Genomic DNA, 20,069 nt, shown 5'->3' on the forward strand with positions numbered 1-20,069 from the left:
AACCTGATTTGTGCCTGAGATTTTGAATTGAAACTTGCCCTGCAAAGTGATTGCCATTAGCACCATTTCTTTAGAACTTCATTTTTCCTATGGCACAAATCTTTTGACTGAAGATTGTTGAAGGCAAATTATGTGGCTGTAACAAATGACCCTGGAAACCAGTGGTTGGGCTCTTGTGTAGGGTGAGTGAATGCAATGAATGACCTGAGAACTATGGGTAACTCTTGAAGACGGGCTGATAGACATCTACAGGAATGGTGATGAATACTGAATGAAGATGAATTTAAATCATTAGTGAGTAATGTAAAAGAGAGTGCCCTCTTCCATCAAGGAGTTTTCTTGTCTAGTGAGGAAATAGAGGGCTGCATTTCTGCTTTGCCTGCATGTATTCAGCTCTACATCTGGAGTGAGACTGCATTAATACGTCAAGAAATGAAAGAAGACTCTGCAGAATACCTGCTACTGGAAGCATATGCTCGCTGAAATAGTCAATAGTATATCTTCAGTGTTCTCATCTGCCTCAGGCTGGGGAAATAATACAAACAAGGAATATAGTCTAGTTGAGATTTAATTTAAATCAATTAAGAATTCAAGGAAATGGCAGAAAACTCTGCTTCTCTCTTAAAGTTTTGAGTATCATCGCACATTAAAAAAAAAAAAAAACTATATACTATTCATACTGTGGTGAAAAGATTAGGATTTAGCCACATTTTCAAAGCTGAAGAAAAAGTTTAAAGAGCACTAAAACTTTCCCCCAGGTTTTCCAGGATAATGCGATTATTGTATAGACAAAGACTTTCTGTTTAAGTTAAAGGAGTGTTGAACTTCGCCTGCTGAGATGTACAGCTCTGAACACTACACTACATATTGCAATCTCTTATGATACGTGCTGCAGATTAATGAAGTAAAAGAGTCCATGTTGTTTTACTAGTGAAAGAAAAGTTTTAACAGACATGAGTAGATTTTTTTTGTGATCAAAATTCCTTGTAAGTAAAAAAAAAAATCTATATATGTCTATTGCAACGGTAGTGATTCTTGCATTGCTCTTTCTTAGTATGCTATACCAGGTCTCTAGCTTTGATTTCAGCCCATTGTGTTTAATCTCTAAACATGGGATTGTTTCTTTTCAAAAATTGTATATCTTTTTGAAAGTTACTCCTGAATAGGAGTACTTTTTAATTCCTATAGACATGAATGCAAATGTAATTGTGCAAGAAATAAGAGGGTTTAAGTTCTGGAAACAGCTGGAAAAAGATAACCTGCAATTGCTGAGAAGCTGTGCTTAACATCTTGTCACATAGAGTAGTCTTTAAATCTTATCAGTAGGACCCTTAAGCTAAAGTAAAACTTCATTCATTTTAAAAATATTAAGAAATATTTAGAAATATAAAGAATTCCAGATCTGGTAGCAGTAAGCCTCAAAGCTTTCATGAGTTTTTTCATTATTATAGTGCACAGGAACAGTGCTGCTTGGAAGTGCTGTACAGTGATTAATAAAGCAAACAAAATCCCCCTTAGACTTTGCAGTGGCTTGGAAAAAGCCAAGAGCAAAGGTCTAAAATGTAATCTTTGTCAAACTTTTAAAGTTCAGAGTGTGTGGTTTGAGTCGCTGGTGTTTTTGCTTCCGAGACTGCCAGTTAAATGCCATTTTCCACACCAATAAAGTGCTTGCTGCGTACCCTATATCTCTTCTGAGAGAGACAATTTCCCTCCTGAATTTGATAAACTCATGGTGTGAAAAATGTATATGGTATAAAAAAAAATTAGTAACCTGTGCGTTCCTCGGCATTGAAGCACCCAAGTGTGGCGTGGAGTTACTGCTGTCAGTGTGGCTGCCAGGGCTGGTGCTGGGGGCTGCAGGTGGGACAGGGCCTGTTCCCTTGCCCTGAGCATTTGGGTTAGGATCCTGAGGCTGGGCTGGACTGGGACTGGAGCTGGGTTGTGCGAGCCAGGCGTGCATTCCCTGGCAGGGCTGGAGATACCTGACCACTGCTGTGCTATCCCAGCGTACGTGAGAGATACTCTTTTCCCATAAAATATTGTTTTTTTCATCATATTTGCTTGTATCTCATAGAAACACTGTATATTCAGAGATCTGTCGCAGCATCATGGCTATTTTTTGCTCAAAATCATGATTATTTTATAAAACTAATAGTATCGATTTCCTTATTTGAAGGTCTCTTCCCCGCTATCCTCAACTTGGCCAGCAATGCCCACATCTCCACCAATGCCACCTGCGGGGAGCAAGGGCCGGAGATGTTCTGCAAGCTGGTGGAGCATGTCCCAGGACGGCCTCTGCGCAACGCCCAGTGCCGCGTCTGCGACCACAACAGCGCCAATCCCAAAGGTAAGATCCTTTTCCATTGGTTTGTGTGGTTCTTTTTGACCCCTCCTGTGAATACGGGATATTTGGAGTCACACAATTAGTGCTGTTAGTCCCTCTGCTTGTGTGACATTGCCTTTGAGCAAAGGGCCAACAGAAGGTGGCCCTGAAGCGCCTCAATGTCTAATGTCAGCCTATTGCCTGAAGACCTATTTCACCTTTTACTTCTTATGAAAGAAAATAATGGTGCTCAGCAAGGATTAGATGTATGGGGCTAGAGGAAATACACTGTGTTGTGTTTTTAAGAGATTTTCATGTTTTTGCTTTAAAACAGAGCAACACCCGATTTCTAGTGCAATTGATGGTACTAATAACTGGTGGCAAAGTCCCAGCATACAGAACGGGAGGCAGTACCACTGGGTCACCATCACCTTGGATCTCAGGCAGGTGAGTAGTGTTGAGCACTGGACCACTTATTTTTGACATGGCTTATAAGCCCAGGTGATCATCTGCATTTCTCCGTGGGTGTTCAGACTGTGCAGTGTTTAGCAGTAAGTCATCCAGTAGCACCTGTGAGTGGGAAATCTAACACTGGCTATGAAACTGTGATTTTAAACAAGAGGATTTTTCAGTTCTTTATTGGATTTTAGGTCTAGATTATCAAAGTCTTATTTTCAGGCAGGAAACTGTTTTCAGGGTATAGCTGTCACAGGTGCAGATAGTGTTTGTCAAGATACATCTTTTTCTGTTTATTAGCTGTAACTATCACACTGACTGTGCAATTTCTCAATAAGAGAAGAGTAAATGGCTTGGAGTGGGACGTAGTAAAACTGTCATTTACTGCATGAAAGGAGAACATAGTGTATTACCAAATATGAACTCTCTTGCTCCATATGTGCGTCAGATGCTGAGCATTAAAGAAGGGAGAAAAAACAAGTGACATGAGGGATTACTGCTTTACATCAATTATCTTACAGAAGATCTCTAATTAATCTCTTCTGTTTAAATTGCATATATTTTTCTCAGTATTATTGTAAATTTGCATTAAATAGCTAAACCTATTAATGCAATGCATTGGTCAGAGTAAAGCATAAAAGGTCAGAATGTTCATTTGCAAGATCTCCAGCACTCTTGAAACAGTCAGATTCTCCTGTCAGCTCAAGGATATCACAAGGACTAGAAAACAAAACACACTTAAAATGGGGCAGAGTTGCTCTGAGAGAAATTTGCCATTTTTCTAACTTCTGACTGGCGCTGATAACTATTTTGCTGGAAGAAGCACTGGGGAGAAAAACTCTGAATTTCTTCCGTGGGCTTTGGTGCTGTGTTGTCCTGTTGAGCTTACATTTTGTTTCTCTAAGCAACGATTTTGAGCCTTTGGAAATGGGAACTATGTGGAGAGAAGGTGATTCACCTGCTTTGGAACTTCACAGCAAAACTTGGAGGGATTTTTTTCCCATCCTTGTAGCTTACAATGTTCTTAGGCAGGAGTCTGTTGGACTGCGCAGGCCATTTGTTAATTTGTCAGTTGGACATGGAAGATGTAAAAGCCTCTTTCATTCTAAGAAAAAAGAGTCAAAATTATTTCCAATCCCTATATTTTTGTTGTCTTTTTCTTGATTTGCTCTAAAGAGATTCATGTATTGGCCTGTGTGGGTTGTTTCAGAGTCCCAGTTTAACAGATTATTAATATCCGCACGCTCCTAAAATCATGGAGAAGCTACGTTTCTCACCAGAAAATGCATACTTGAGAGGTACTGTTGGTGAAAGTTGTTTTAAAGGTTAACACAGAAGGCTTAACTGTGATTTTTTTTTCTTCTTTAATGTAGCATAGGTTAAACGAGTGGTCAGTTTGCTTTTTAATTAGAAAGCAGAAATGGTGGGAAAATAATCCTAGCGTACCTTTTGTCAGCAGGAAAAGGTTAAGATAAGACTTTCTTGTTGTTTGAGCAGTTGACTTCATGTTTAGTTTGGACAAACAGAAAGGAAGAATGCGGGAGGGGGGCATGCCTTCTTTTTATCCTCCTACAACATTTTTACGTTGGAAACACACCAGCCGGCTGCCCTCTAAATTTTCTAGTCTCCAGACTTAGCACTGTTGATGTTTCCCCGAATACATGTCTTTCCTCTCCTGACCCATGCTCAGTTTCACTAATTTGATTTGAAAAGTTTCCCCCTAGGGGCCTTTCTTCTGTGTTTTCCTTTGAGGGCTGGAGAGACAGAAGGCATCTAGGACTATGCAATGGGAATGTAAATTACTACTCTGCGAGGCAGGATTTGGTTAATAAAGATTGCTTGGAGTCAATGAGTTATTAGAGCTGACTGAGTGCACTAATTATTAGTGAGTTGGCACAAGTAAAAAGTAACAAAGGATACAGGTGTATATATAAAGGACCTTTCTAATTTTAGTAACTGTTTACCGAAAATATTTCCTTCTTGCAGAATATTCTGCACTTCTCATTTTACTGTAGCTTTAGAAGTATTCCTGAAAATCTGTATGTCTAGCATTGTTGTATATATTTAACATTTTTTTTTACCATTCCAAGATTTGTGCATTAAAACTGTGTGGTAAAGTGAATACAGCCTTTCTCTTTCTCAACAGGACGCATTCACCCCCCTCTGTGATGTGAAGAATGAGCATCTGGTCATTATATATGATACTTGAGTAATTGCTGAAAGTTATAACAATACCAGAATAAATTAATTTTGAGATTATTGCCACTGTATGGCATGTGCAGCACAGAGATGTAGCCCAGCAGTCAGGGCTGGCCAGTGCTGGCAGGTAGTCGAGGCAAACACAGGGAAGCGGATGAAAACTCTTCACTTCAGTTTACTCTAGGTGAATTTCTGGCAGCGATCTGTGTCGGTTGGCTGTATTCACCTCTTGGCTCAAAGGGAACAGAGTATTCTTTCAGCTAATATTCTACCTTGCACTTAATTTATTTAGCCTAAAAACAGCTGCACGGAAGAGTAGCTTGATGGAGTCTAGCTAGGAGAGCAGCTAATAAAATGAGGACCTAAATTGCTAATAGATCTTTCTCCTTTGGAATCTATGTGCTGTTTATAACAAATGCACATCCCAATTATGCAGCTCACATGGATCATGAAAAATAAGTACACATATATTTTATGAATACATGAATTCTGGTCTTTCCCTATTCCAAGACCCAGATGTGTGATAATCTTTTGCTTTTTTTTTTTTCCTTTTATATTAATTGTGTGACAAAGATCCAGAGCTGGATAAAGAGTTGTTTAGCAATGAGGTATGTAAATACAAGTATGCAAGCATTAAGATACTTGCTACTTAAGATTTGTGATCTTTGGTTTCCTACACCGGCAGTTCTGTGGAGGCAAAATGCATAATGGCATTTATCCCTGAGGACGAGTTCTCTATCCAGTTACTTTGCAAAACGATAATGAATTAAAATCTTGATTATTTTAAATGTCGTACCTTGCTTGGTCCACCTGTAAATCCTTTATTTGGTGCACTGCTAAATGGAGAATGCTTTCCTCGGTTTTACTGGGTTTGAGACTTTTCAAAGGTACTTTGTGCTGTGTGTAGCATGACAGAAGTTTGCACGTCACAGTTTTTCACTGAAAGCAAGATCATTTGTTCTTAGAAGGCCCAAAATACGAAGTCATGAAAACCTGAAAAGCAGTCCACTATCTGATTAATTCAGAGTTCATTAATGTTTCATGAATACTGTATTACTACTCAAAGGCTGATGTAAGATTAATTTGTAGTTTCTGCTATCAGAAAATCAGATATAATGGTAATAATATTTACACTTTGTTTGGAGCTTTCATCTTGAAATCACTTGGCAAGAAGAGATTCTGTAAGGACAAATCCTTAACTGATGTAAAAAGACACCATTCAGTTGGCTTCACTGGCCCAATGCCAGTTTATGTTACCTGACAAGTTTCTTTAAAGTTTTCTGTTGCTTTAAAACAGATGGCACAAGATTCAAGGTGCTCATCTTTACATTTCTATGTAAAATGTACATTTCTATGCCTCTTGAGTAAAATTAAGTTGTCCTCTATTCCAAAGATAAGGTTGCATATAATGAGTCGAGTTCATAAAGAAAAGATAATTCTGGAGATTACAGACCCTGCTGGATATAGACCAGTGTGTGCTCTAACATCACAGACTCCTCAGAGGGAAACATAGCAAACAATTGCAAGGGCTCACAGTCTGTAATAAAAGCCCAAAGAAAAGTTAATTCCTAAAAAGATATTTCTATGAATAGTATAGGCTGATACTCAGCATATCCCTTCATGTAGGCTCCTACTTTTTGAAAGGTTGCATAGATTCATTTTAGCCTTTTCTGACAGTAAAATGAAATCTTGAGAAAAAGAATCTTTTCTGGTAAGCAGATGTAGATGTGCTGAAACTACTGAGCAGAACCTGATTTTGCACCACAAGCCTTGTCAAGTCATTTTGAAAAAGTTTTCTGTTTTATAGATTGTCTCTCTACACTAACCCTGAAGGAAAAGATTTAGCTGAATGTATAAAACTTGGAGAAACCAGTCTGCCAAGAGCCTTGCATTCTTCCAGAATTGTTCATTTAGCAGCTTTCTGCATTATGTGCTTTACATTATGTTAATGCTGTTTCTGCAAGGTATGCAATAGGACAGTGAATAAGATCCTGAAATTATATCCTCATTTATTTTTTTTTCCAAGATCTGGTAGAGTTTAGATTTGAATTAGGATATAGATTTAATCTAGGAGTTAGTTAGCAATTAGTTAGGCTTTTTGGAAATTTGGGAAAGTTAATCTGTTGGGACTCATCTTTTCCTTTAATTTTTCTCTTTTGGAGATGAGGGGCCCACATAGCTCTAGTTATGAAAAGACAGAATCTTTTTTACAGTTGTCTCCATTGATGTATATTGAAAAATAGAGCTGAGAGTTTTTATCCAAAAGGACTCCAAGGAAGATTGCGCTTGCCAGGGCATGTACTGGCGTGGGTTTTAGAGCATTGACAGCCCCTGGAAATAGGGATGTTTGGCTAACATCTGCTTTGTGGCCACTGCTGGCTAAATTTAGCCTTGAGCAACATAGTATGCAAAATTGCCTGAGGAGTGGGGAGAAGGGTTTGCTTATAAATTTATTTTAGGATAATGCCTGTGGTGCTGTTGAATCTGCATTCAGGGAAGCAAGGTTGTTAGGAGAAAGGCTAAAATAAAGCAGAATAAATGATGTTACCTTGGTATTTCTGCAAAGGGAGATGTTCTTTGGTACAAGTTTATTTGGCTGCTCTTTACAGTCAGGACTGAAATGCCTGTAAAATGACACTTTCTAATCTACGGCTGCTTGGGAATTGCTAACTTGCTTTGGCTTGCCCTTTTTACCCTTGCAGCTCAATAAGGAAATTAGTTCTGGGAAAGCTACCCAGTCAGATTACAATGTAGAAATCATTAGCTCAATGCCACACAGCTCGGGTTTATCAGGTGGCCAGCTGGTAGGCAGTGAACAGTGATGGGAAGCAGCAGGAAACTTCCTTCAGCACTGTTCAGTCCTGGAGAACTCATAAAAGAAATCTTAAGGAAGCACTCCAAGGGTGTTGGAAAATCAGTTTACATTATATACAATTGCTGCTTCAGATCCCTTGCAGAGGCTCTGTGATGTGAGGTCTCCCAAACCTCTACCTGATGATTTTTCTTCAAATGTCTGGATCTTCAGGTGCTGGGGACACCTACATTCCCTGCCTCCCTCTTCATCCCCTTGCTTGGGAAAGCAAGCCAGGAGAAAATACCTCCTACTGCCTGGTTGTCCTGTGACTTCTTAGTAGCATTTATACAAAATCCTTCGTATAAATTGTATATTTAACCTGCATCATTTCAGGGGCTGACAAATTTTCCTGATGTTGCTTATATTCACTATCCTGTGAATTTACTTATGAAGTAAGTTTAGGTACTTAGGGAATGTGCATAGTCCTCTCCAGAGGATCCAGGAGCAAAAGAAGAAAACAGTTTTCTGTGCAGGCTGGCTGCACACACTTCAGTGTTTGCAGAACACTGGATGCTTCATAGATGCCTGTTCTGGATTCTTGACTTGAAATATCTTAATTTCAGCTCTTGGTGAACTGTAGATATGTGGGAAAAATCTGTCCTTAGATGAGTATCAAACATGACTGCTGTACTTCTGGAAAAAATTGACTTTATGATGTGGTGATAAAATGGAGTAGGATGCATGCACACTTTCTGACAGAATATTTCTCTTTAGTTGGCTCATTCCCCTTAATTCCAAAACATTATTATTCCAACTATATTTAACCTTTGTAATCCTGTGAGTATTACTTACTTTTATTTCTGCAGCAGTGGCTACAGTTATAGCTTGTGACGAAGGGTAACTCATTGTTACTGGTTGAAACTGGATTTAAAACAAGCTACATCAGCTGCAGACTATAATGGGTCTTGAAAAATCTCCATGTAATCAAAAGTGGAACATTTGCTGTTCAGTCGACTGTGTAATAAGCATGGAAGCATTTTAGTTGATGATGGCAAACAGAGAGGGAAAATAAATAAAGAGAAGAGGTATAAAGAGGCTTTGAGGAAAACTTTCTGCCATGGCAATGGAAAAAAAATGGTGTTTGAGTCTTGCATCTTTGTGCATTTGAACAGGATGACTAATTTCAAAGGAAATTTTAGGTGCATGGCAATTCCTTCTTCAGTTCTCTTTTATGTGATGCAGAAAATACACACACAAATAAGTGGCTTTTACTTGCCTCAGCTTACGGGTATTTAAAAGATGACACCCCAAATTCTCTTCGTGCAAAACCCAGTTAATTAATGAGATCCAGGTGGTGTGTAGGGATTTACAGTTGTTTGACTCAGTCTACCTGAATTCCATTCTGTTCACTTTAAAAACATATATTTTAATGTTTCCTTAATTGAAGCTTGTTGGTATCACATAAGTTTTTCTTCCCTGTGTGAAAATTGGATTATAATTCTTGGTTTTCACTTAACTTTGATCAAATTCTGAGTCTGTGCTGCAAGCCAATAAAAATTATATTTCTAAGACTGTAATGCTGTGACTAAACAGTAAGCTGGCTTCCCTTTATGTCTGCTTTGTGTTGCTGAAATCAGTAGATAAAATCCTTGGTTTTGGTAAATTTTCATATTTATTGAAACCACTGGAAGTATATCTGCTCAATGGATACAGTTGGAGTGCCTGAAACAAAATCAGCCCAGATGTATATAAAGCTGTCAGTTATAGCTGATTTTTAATCAAAACTGAGCCATAGGTATCACCATAGGTATTCCTGAGAAAGATATCACCAAAGCTTTTTCCCTCTCATGTTTGCAAGTCTCCTATGCAAAACTCTGTTCACGTAAAGATTTTTTTTCAGCGTAGCTTCCTGAACTGCACACACAATTGCAATCACTCTTTATGTTTTTCTTCCTCCTTTGGCTTTTAGACTGCAAATACTGTTCTGGTTCTGGCTTCCATCTGTATTGTAAAAAAAGAAATAAATGTGTATTTATAAACAGTTGAAAGAAATGATTATGGCCAAAACTGGAGATGAAACCCATGTTAATCCTGCACATGCAGGCAGAAATTATTATAATTTCTGCCAAGCAGGCAGTGTATTCAAGTGAGAATGCAGACACTGGAGATGGCTGGATAATATGGCATTTTTCTTTTGTCTAAATATGGCTTGATATTGCATGCATATAAAACAAACTCAAATAAGGAGTCTTAAATTTGCAAAAATGGCCAATTTTAAATAGTTATTAGTTAAGGAAGAAGACCGCTTTGGAATAAGGGCACTTAAGTGTTGGTGCCTGATGTGGTGCCTAGTTAGTGGCCAGTGCAGGTTACCTAGCTGCCATGAGAGGCTCACTGCAAAGGTGGTATGAAACTAATTACTTTCCTGCTTACTCACAGAAGCACTGAGTGTGCTGTTGTGGGGGTGGACTTTGGCCCCACAACTGTAAGAAAATTTTCACTCTATCAATATAGCTGAGAAATTCCAAATCGTAAAACAATCACTGTTTCTAAATAAGGTTATCACACTTATATTTGTTACGTACATCTTATTTGTCTCTGTGCTTTTTCAGCAAACACTGTATATAGCCCTCTGCTTCAGTAACTTGAAATGTAACAGAATGAAAATGGAATGCACGGAAAGAAATTCTTAATATAGGGTGTAAAAAGCTTATCAGAAAAGCTATTACTGAGAGGATTAAACTCCCAGCTAAAATGTGAAACAAAGGGTTATTTGGACTGCAGCTGTTCTGGCAAAAGAAAATCACATCTTTGAAGACCTCTGTGGTCCAAAAAAAAACTAAATAGCACTTTTTCCATGAAAAGAAAGCCATATCTGACTCATCCTGAAATCTACAGTCTATGCATATTTCAGCTATTAAGTTATCACAGAAAAATGAGCTGAATATATTTGATTTTCCTTTAGTCACATAAACAAGTTTTGTTGTAATGTTAGTAATCTTGACAAAAAGGATACATATCTTTGTTAGTATCGTAAAAGATTAGACTCAGTTTTTGCCAAAGGTCTGTGCAAGTCATCTTGCCAGATTTTACCCTGTTAAAAACTACGTTATTTTTAGTACCAGATTGACCTCCGATGGTCTTTTAACATTTCATTCTGCTGCATAAAATTTTCTTTTTTTTTTTCTTCAGGTCTTTCAAGTTGCATATGTCATCATCAAAGCTGCTAATGCTCCACGACCTGGAAACTGGATTTTGGAACGCTCCATCGATGGCACAGAGTTCAGACCTTGGCAATACTATGCAATTAGTGACACAGAATGTTTAACTCGCTATAACATTACCCCAAGAATTGGGCCTCCTACGTACAAGAGAGATGACGAGGTGATCTGCACCTCTTACTATTCCAGACTAGTTCCCCTGGAGCATGGAGAGGTACGTTTACTTTAAGGCTGGCAGTCTGTGGGTATGAGCATGGACTCATTGCAACTTTAACACACACTTGGATTGCAGTTATTCTGTTCATCACCTTCAGCATTTAATGATAGTACCTTTATATCATATACTAGGATAACAAATTTCTAAATGGCGGGGTAAAACATTTCTTTGACTCTACATATTCCTGTTACTAAACTCTTTGTTCTCTCTCTCTACCCATAGTTTGATGGTGGCTATTAACTGTGAATTATTAGTTAACTCTACCCTGAAAGATTGCAATAGAGACTCTATGTTCTGCCAGGTTTTCATGTAATAAAGTAAACCCCTGTGTTGGGGACACCTGGTTGTGTGAGATAGAGCAGCAAACACTGTTGAAGTGCTCTGCACAGCTGGAGCTCCTAAACAAGCCTTGGCATTGTGTCAGGGATGCAGCATAATTAAAAGAGCTATGGGTTGCGGAGCCTCACTGCTGATTGTTCCTTCTTCTAACAAACTCTATTCATTCACTTGTCTAATTTATTTCGTAGAGGCAGCCACATAATGAAAAAATACATTAAAACCAGTGATTATTCTATTGCGAATGCTCTTCTTATGTGGTAATAAAATGTGGTGTTATCCCATATAGAATGCTAGCAACTCTTAATTTAATAGAAGCCAATATGTTTTTGCTTATTGATTTAAAAAGATTGGAACATATGTAGATAACAGCTGAAGCGTGACAAACTTTTTTTTTTTCACATGAACTCCAAGTTATGTTTCAGCAAGAGAAAATGAATGAAATTCAGATGACATCAAGTCCTATTTATTTTAATCACATATTTGTTGCAGTGATGCTAAGCATATGCCCTGCAGATCAGATGGAACAGATAAAGAAACTTAACCTGGCTCTCACCATGATTAACCAGAAAGCCCTTAAGTTAACTGTATGCAAACAGTGCCTCCTGTAACGAATGCCTGGCAGGCAGTTCAGCTCCGAGCCCAGGAATGCCAGAGATCTGGATTAGTGATATTTTGTGCTCATTTATTTTTCCTGATGTGCACTGAAATGAGTGATTCAAGCAGCACTACCTGGAACATTGTTTCATCTGAGTGTAATAAAACATGATTAAATTGCTCTGCACCTCACAAGAGTCATTTTTCTTAAAAGTCTGGCCTCTTCTTCATAGCTGTAATGGCAGCCTAAAATATTCCCAGTACAGTCTTGCCTTTTTTGAAAATATATCTCCATATGTGTACCCAGCATTCGTTTGCATCCCCATGTTCTGCAACCAGCTTGGGCCTGCCCTGGTGCAGAAGAACCGGTAGGGTGAAAGGGACACACTTCTGAATGGGGATGTAAATTTCCTAACAATATTTTGTGCCAAATCAGAAAACTATCTGACATTTTGCCAGTTTAGGCACTAGATTTTTAGTCAGTTTAAAGAAGTGTTATGCTTACTATTCAAAGAGCACTTTACAACTGAAAGTGCTGCTGTTAATCTCATGTACATTGCTTGAAAATCTGCTTTTAGAAATCTTTGTAATGAAATCAGGGTTCCTGATGAATAATTGAAATGAACTGGGATAGCCCATTAATGCCAGAGTTACAGTATAGGAAGTGTGAAATCCGTTTCCAGGGTCTGCTTGTGTATCTTTGAAAAAGCACAATCACTGTTTGGAAAGTCCCTATCTTCTGTAAAGTATAACAGAAGTTTTTTTTTTTTTAAATAAAAAATATATGTATTTTGAATTTTTAGAAATATTTGCAGTGGAAAGATTCTGGCAGTACCAGAGAAAGCTTAGGCTTTAAATGCAAAGGAGAGTATATGTGACAAAAGTTACTCTGCATAGATACATAAATGCAGTCTAAAACATGGCCATGAGCTTGAAGTCCCTGTGATGACCTGAGTGTTCCTGAGTTGCACTGGGAAGAAGCCCCTATGAGGGGCTGTTGCTGGAGTAAGTTGTGCAGCTTGATACCAGAAGCCCTCCTACTGGGGCCAATTTAGGAGGGCTGAGATGGAGGCCAGATGGGTTGTGTTGTGGTGGCAGCCTCCTGCTTTCTATTGCTGTCTCTGTTGTGGCTTCCCACTGTGCTGTCTTAACAGCCAGTGTTCCTTATTGTTTGGGAATGGTCCCAGCAGAGCCTAGGGGCATCCCGTTAATTCTCTGAGACTGAGCTTGTGTGCGATACTACGTTTTGCAATTTGTCTCCTACGCTTGTGTAGGAGACAATCTGTAGGGGCAAAACTGTGTTTATGGTTGGAGTTACACTTTCCATCCCAACAGTGAAGACGGGAGGAACTGAGGACTAGTTTGTTGTACCTTTCTTCTCTTTATGCTATCTCTACAAAGGAAGAAATTAGACTCTCTAAGCCTAGAGTGGTGATTTTAGAGCTGTATGAGTGGCGAAACGGGTATTTTGGGCACACGGAGAAGAAAAATCCAGTTAACATCTCACTGTCCTGAAATAGGGGAAAGCAATCTTGAAGTTCTATGTTTTTAATTCTTATACTGATGTGTCTGTTGTTGTAAATGTATCACAATTATGTTTATGATTAAACTAGACTCTCTCTCTAGATTCACACGTCGTTGATCAATGGCAGGCCAAGTGCTGACGATCCTTCACAAAAGCTTCTGGAGTTTACTTCTGCACGGTACATCCGCCTACGCCTGCAGCGTATTAGAACCCTTAACGCTGACCTTATGACTCTGAGCCATCATGATCCTAAAGAACTAGATCCTATTGTCACCAGAAGGGTAAGCTGATTGCTCAGAAATGTTCCTGTCACTGGATGGAGAAGCATATTTTGATCTATTTGAGGAAGTACTTGAGCCTTGCCATTCATAAACAGTTATTTTTAAAGGTTAACGTAACTCTGATTTTCCTTCTGATGTTATTAACAATGCACCTTACCACAGAAAACTTTGAAGAACTTAGAGAATTTTATTTTGTTTTGTTTTTTATATATTCAAATGACTTAAGTTAGAAACGGCTTCATCAGCAAAGGAAAAAAACATGTTTTTGCTAATAAAAACGTCACTTGAAGATCCTCTTGATGCAACTGTGCAGTACCTTTTCTGTTATTTTAAGATTTTCATTCCTAGCACTGTCATTCATAAAAAGAAATATTTGAAAACTGTGCCATTGTGAATTTGGATGTCTGATGAGTTTTCATTTTCTTATTTTAAGGCTGACTCAGTCAAGTTGTGTTTAAGCCCATAATGATGTAAAATGCTGAAACAATTTTTAGAGTATTAATTGTACACATCTGATATTGAAGCTGGATAAATCGAGTCACCAAGCATTTAGACTGACTTCAAACACTCAGAGAAATTCAGTGTTCATGTCAGAGCCTCTAGCAACACTGCCTGCTAGGATAAATTTTGTGTTTGGGGCTTTTTATTTTGCCCTTTTGACCCTTTCCTTAATTTACCTGAGATCTATAGTTTAGGGTATCGGCAGTTACATCGGCAATAAAAGTGGCTTTTGCATCTTCAAATTTCTATAGAGTTTGGGCCTCTCGAAGAAGATGCAAGTGTATGAAAGTTGTTTTTCCGTCTCCTCCCTTGTGAGCTACTTGCGTTTAAGAGCATCCACAAGCAACTAGCTAAGCAAGCACCTGTGTCCTCCCCCTTGCACAACAGGGCTCTTGCATTTCTGTCTTCTCTTGTATCCAGAGTCCTTTTGCAGTTATGCTGCTTCTTGCCAAACTCTTCTGCATGGAGCAATTTGCCAGTGTGTTGAGCAGGAGAGCACTAATGTATGGTGCCATGAGGTATCGCTAGGCCGTTGGGCAGAGAAGGGTTCTCTCCTGGACCTGGTCTGGCCCAGTTTTGATAGGTGAGAGCATCACAAGCAGTTTCAAGGCAGCCACACTCTCACATTGATCTCTGAGATGCTCCTTCAGCTGGAGCATCGCTGAAGTGCAAGACCTGGATGTTCTGCCTGTTACTTCTGCTCCGTAGGGGTATCTCTAGCCAGGGGACTGCAAGCACAGAAGACTGGACAGTTGTTCCAACTGTGCCATGCAAGCCTTAAAGAAACTGGTAATCCAGACGGTGAGCTTCTGAGATGATCCCCGTAGAGCAGACTGGTAAATGTCTATGGTTAATATTATACAAAGAAATACTCCCAAAAGGGCAGACTCACTGGGCAAGCATACAAATGACAGGTTATATAAGAAACAAAATGATGGAGAGGGCACCCATGGCTTCCCATTGCTTTCCTAAGCTACGCAGTTGTGTGGTCCAAGGCTTAGTGACACTTAACGCTACTTAGTGCAATTTTGCATGAGTTGCTACACATCTTCCATTTTCATGAAAAGTGGGTTTTATTGGTCAGGGTTCCCAAATTCTCATGTCTCATTTTGTTTCATCTATTGTGCAACTAACTACAACCAAGTCAATCTTTCTGGATTCTATAGCTAATGTTCTTAAAGACTTTTACTCCAGTTGTTGGTATTGATGGTATTGGTTTCTTTGAGTAATCTTCTGAAAGGATTGATGTAGAACTTTTCCAAGTGTTTGACAACAGAGCTATTTCATTTCTGTGGCATTTGATTGGCATTAGTCTCTTGTTTGGCTTCAAGCTGCACAAGGCTTCATTTGAAGAGCACACAGTGAATTGAAGAGGAAGGATAAAGGACATAAAGCAGGGAAGGCAGTGAGCTTTCCTAATACTAACGACTACAGCTGTACTTTTACTTTTCTCAGTCTGGACCTTCTTTATAGTTAAGGTCTTAATGTTAAGTCTTCGAGTATTTTTGCAGTCCAAACTCATAAAATTAAAAACAAACTATATAAAAAAAAAAAAACAACAAAACCCACTAAAAAATCTAAAAGTTAAATAGGAAATCAGAGATTCTAGTTTGCTGCAGCTCTATACTCCTTTAAAGCAGTAACAGCGCATGAGTCAGCAGGCATGACCACCCAGGGCTGCCTGCTCTTCCTGAATCAGACATCTAGGGTTGATAGGTCTGAGAGTCTTGAACTCTTTTCTTAGAAGTGTCCTCAAAAAGTATTTCTTTTTCATTCCCCCTGTAGCACATACTTCCCAGGATTCAACCAGGCCAACCCTGTTGATACTGCAGCTGTAACTAAACCCAGATGGGTCATTTCCTGCCTCTTCCTTGCCTTGAAAGTTAAATCCTTTCCTTATGTATGTTGCTTCTGCTCACCACCTGGCAATATTAACTTACTCTGCTTTGCTGTATTACCAGTTCTTAAGCTAAAAATGTGGATAGAATAGACTACACTATGAGCAAAGGACTTGCCTGGAAGGATGTGGACAAACTGGTTTTAAGGGACAGCAGAGTTTCCATTTTAAGAAAGCGTACTCTTACACCCCAAACTAAAACTCAAATATAATAATGTGTTATGCTTCTTGACTTCTCAGAGAGTAACAAGGGATTTTTTTGCAAGCAAATTTTGACTTGGGTCATGCATGGTAGCCTTCCCTCAAGTTTAGGAGCGGTGCATACTTATGTAAAGTTAAAAATCAGTCTGTGTTTTGTACCAGTGTGGAGAAAAATGGAAAAGTCTACAAAAAGAGATTTCCTCAGGTTGCAGAAATTTAAAGCTTGAAATAGTTGCTTGAATTTTTAAGTCACAAAATAGTGAAGTGCTGATACTATGCGTGCATGTGGGAAATATATAAATACATTAAAATGTCTTTTCTTCATCCCTTCTTCCACCTTGTTTTTTTGCAGTACTACTATTCAATAAAAGACATCTCTGTTGGTGGCATGTGCATTTGTTACGGCCATGCTCGAAGCTGCCCACTGGATGAAATCACAAAGGTATTCTTTATTTTTTTTTCTTCTTTCTTTAAATTCTTTACTTCTTTTCATAGAGCAACTTTTCCAATGTATATATATAAAAAAACAGCTATTTGCCTAAGGAGAATGAGAAAGAAGAGTATGAAAGAGATCTTACTCCATGATGTAAAAAAAAAAAAAAATTCCCTCCTTTTTCTATATAGGCATATCTCAGTCTCTTGTAGTGTTACTTTCTTACAAGTGGGGTATCTTTGCTGTTAAATTTTTAAAAACTGCGGGACACTACAAGAAACAATCTGGTTTACAACACAGGAGATTTGTCCATTCTGCTCTAGAAAGGTTACTTCCCTGTGTCAGCATAGCATGGTTGGCCAGTCTCATGCCAATTGTTGGGTATTTGTGAGGTGGCTTTTTTTTTGAAATAGATTTGATACTGAGGCAGACTTTTGGGAACATTATTTGAATGACCCACACAAAAATATTTCAATAAACAGTTTTTTTCCCTTTTTTTTTTTTTTCTTAGAAATTGCAATGTCAATGTGAACACAACACATGTGGTGAGAGTTGTAATAAGTGCTGTCCTGGGTACCATCAGAAACCATGGAGACCAGGAACCATTTCTGCTGGGAACAAATGTGAGAGTAAGTATGTACAGTGGCTTAGGTAGTTTCATAAAGGCTTGTTATATTATTGTTTAAGGTTGAGTTTAGTATAGTTCTGTACCTTTTCTCCAGAAGAATTAAATCATTTTCATGGGGTTAAGTGAAGGCAGGGGGGAGACTCCTTATAATAATTTAAGTCTTTTTAAATATTCTATCCTTCATGGCTATGGTGGAGGTGTCATGTGGCAGTGCTTGAAGAGTGGAACAGACAAAAGAGTTTTGGGATATATTATACTCCAGTAAAAACTAGCATCAGTCATTTTGTTAGCTACCTGAAATTCAAATCTCTTATGTTGATCATAAATTTTCTGCCAGACAAACATTGTTCCGGCAGCACAAATGTTTTGAAAGAAACTTTCCTTTCTGGCCAATTACATTCAGGTTGTCTGAGAGATTGATTTCGGTGGTGCCAGTGGTTTGATTTAGCTCAGCATGTGGCTAGGGCTTTTTCGTGCATTTTCTCTCTTCTCATTGCTAATGCCTGGCACGAGCTGCAGACAACCAAGAGCCTATTAGATAAAATCTACAGATGCAAGTGGCAGAGTGGTGTTCTTAGTACAGCTCTTAATGTCACTGTTTAGAAATTAGGTGTAGGATCTGAATCCAACTGTCCTCTAACCTATATCATTTTCATACTTATGTACTTGCACGGTGGCCTCCTTGGCTTTTGTCTATAATACACATAGCAGAAGAATTGGGTAGATTTTCTTCTGTAATACGAAGGACAGAAAACATAAGAATAACTACTGGTAATAACACACATTACTATTGACATCTGGCACTGTCATCTCACTACTGACAGGATTGTCTTAGTTTGATCCACAGGGTAGTGTTAAGATAGACGCTACTGAAAGTGGTGACTGTGGCTTTGAAATATGCTTGCTTGCTAGGGAATACAGTGTATTGAGATTGCTGAAGCATATAGAATAGTTAAGCGGGAAAAAACACTCTTTTCAGATGGTTCAATATGCTTTTCTTAAGTTTACTGCTTGTAAAATTTCATTGTTATAGGAACTGTTATACAATGTAAATGGAAAAAAATGTGGATTTCTTTACTGTTCCTTCTTAGAGTGCAACTGTCATAACAAAGCAGAAGATTGTTATTACAACCAGAGTATTGCGGATCAGAAAAGAAGCATAAATATTCATGGCCAGTATATAGGAGGTGGTGTCTGTTTAAACTGTACTCAACACACAACCGGTATCAACTGTGAAATGTGTGCTGATGGATATTTTAGACCACACAAAGTAAGATTTAGGAATTATCATTCTAATGCTTTGTTCATTCTAGTATATTACAACATGATATGATGAAATGTGCAGTTCATTGTACATTAATATACAAATGCATAATTTATATATATATATGTATATGCATATGCATGTATGTATATTACCAAGTACAGAGTTAACTGAAAACTGTAAAGGCTATTTTGTAGGTGACACACTACCAAAAATTTCAGAGAAAAATTTAAAATGTTTCTTGAATTGCATGGAAGGGCGGGTCTTATTGCTTTAAAAGAATGTGATGGAGAACAAAAGAAGAGTTGGATACAAAACTTGAAGTCCTAATATGAAAGAGTAGGTGTTCTGATAGGAAAGCCATTTCTCCTGTGGATAGAGTATTAAAAAGACCCAGTATTCCCCATCTAATGTCTTCAGAAGTGCCAATATTACATGCCATCCTATAGAAGCTCATATCAGCCAGTATTAAAAAGGACCCTTGTAGGGTTCTAGAATAGATTATTTGATGAGATATTGCAGCAAATACTGTTCTTTGTATTGCCATGATTTTTGCATAACTTGTTCTTTCTGAGCCTGTCTACTTTCCAGTTTATCAACAAGTCTCACTCTTTGGAAAGTTGACCTAAACTCTATAAAACATATTTGTTAAGATATGAATAGAAGAATTAAATATATGAACTTCCCACTGTGTGTAGAGCTTTCTATAATGAAACATACTGAGCCAGATTCCTGCCCTGCAAGGTCTTGTTTCAGAAGAGCCATTTATACTTTTGAAAGCCCATGATTTAGAAATCCATCATAAATAGGTGCAGAGAGCAAGGGTGAATCTGTTTGAGTGTGGTTAGACAGTAAGTAAAAGCCCCATAGAAAAGTAAGCTTGAGCCCTAGATTCTCTGATTCACCTACTGCAAGAACATTTAAGGAAAGTTGTCAATCATCTTGTAACCAATAAGGAGGTATCTGGAGATGGTTACTGATTTGATTTAAATGTGAGGAACTCAAAGGAAAATTTTAGGCTTCCCTGAAAGAAAAGAAAATCATTGCCATGTGAATTGCCTTGCCTATAGTTCAAGATATATAGATTATGGAAGTTAGAGTGGTTGGGTAAACTGTCCTCCCACTGGAGAGAGAGCCAAGGTTTTCCTTCATTTCCTTCCTCTTTAAACTAGAGGGCATCTTTTCAAAAAATACCC

The 20,069-nt window shown here is 38.3% G+C and overlaps 1 protein-coding gene across 1 annotated transcript in view; it reads left to right on the forward strand.

Annotated features, from left to right (window-relative positions):
- Window positions 1-213: 213 nt before the first annotated feature.
- Window positions 214-20,069, forward strand: part of LAMA1 (laminin subunit alpha 1) — a 79,156-nt gene continuing 59,300 nt past the window's right edge. Inside the window, exons 1-8 of the mRNA XM_088524118.1 lie at window positions 214-217; window positions 2,177-2,347; window positions 2,658-2,770; window positions 10,965-11,207; window positions 13,770-13,949; window positions 16,901-16,990; window positions 17,493-17,610; window positions 18,701-18,879. Coding sequence (XP_088380244.1) covers window positions 214-217; window positions 2,177-2,347; window positions 2,658-2,770; window positions 10,965-11,207; window positions 13,770-13,949; window positions 16,901-16,990; window positions 17,493-17,610; window positions 18,701-18,879 — 1,098 coding nt within the window. The remainder of the gene's footprint in view (window positions 218-2,176; window positions 2,348-2,657; window positions 2,771-10,964; window positions 11,208-13,769; window positions 13,950-16,900; window positions 16,991-17,492; window positions 17,611-18,700; window positions 18,880-20,069) is intronic.

Source organism: Tinamus guttatus, unplaced genomic scaffold (genome assembly GCF_059628265.1).
Source record: "Tinamus guttatus ecotype Peru unplaced genomic scaffold, ASM5962826v1 Tinamus_guttatus_pri_ptg000203l, whole genome shotgun sequence".
Classification (NCBI taxonomy): domain Eukaryota; kingdom Metazoa; phylum Chordata; class Aves; order Tinamiformes; family Tinamidae; genus Tinamus; species Tinamus guttatus.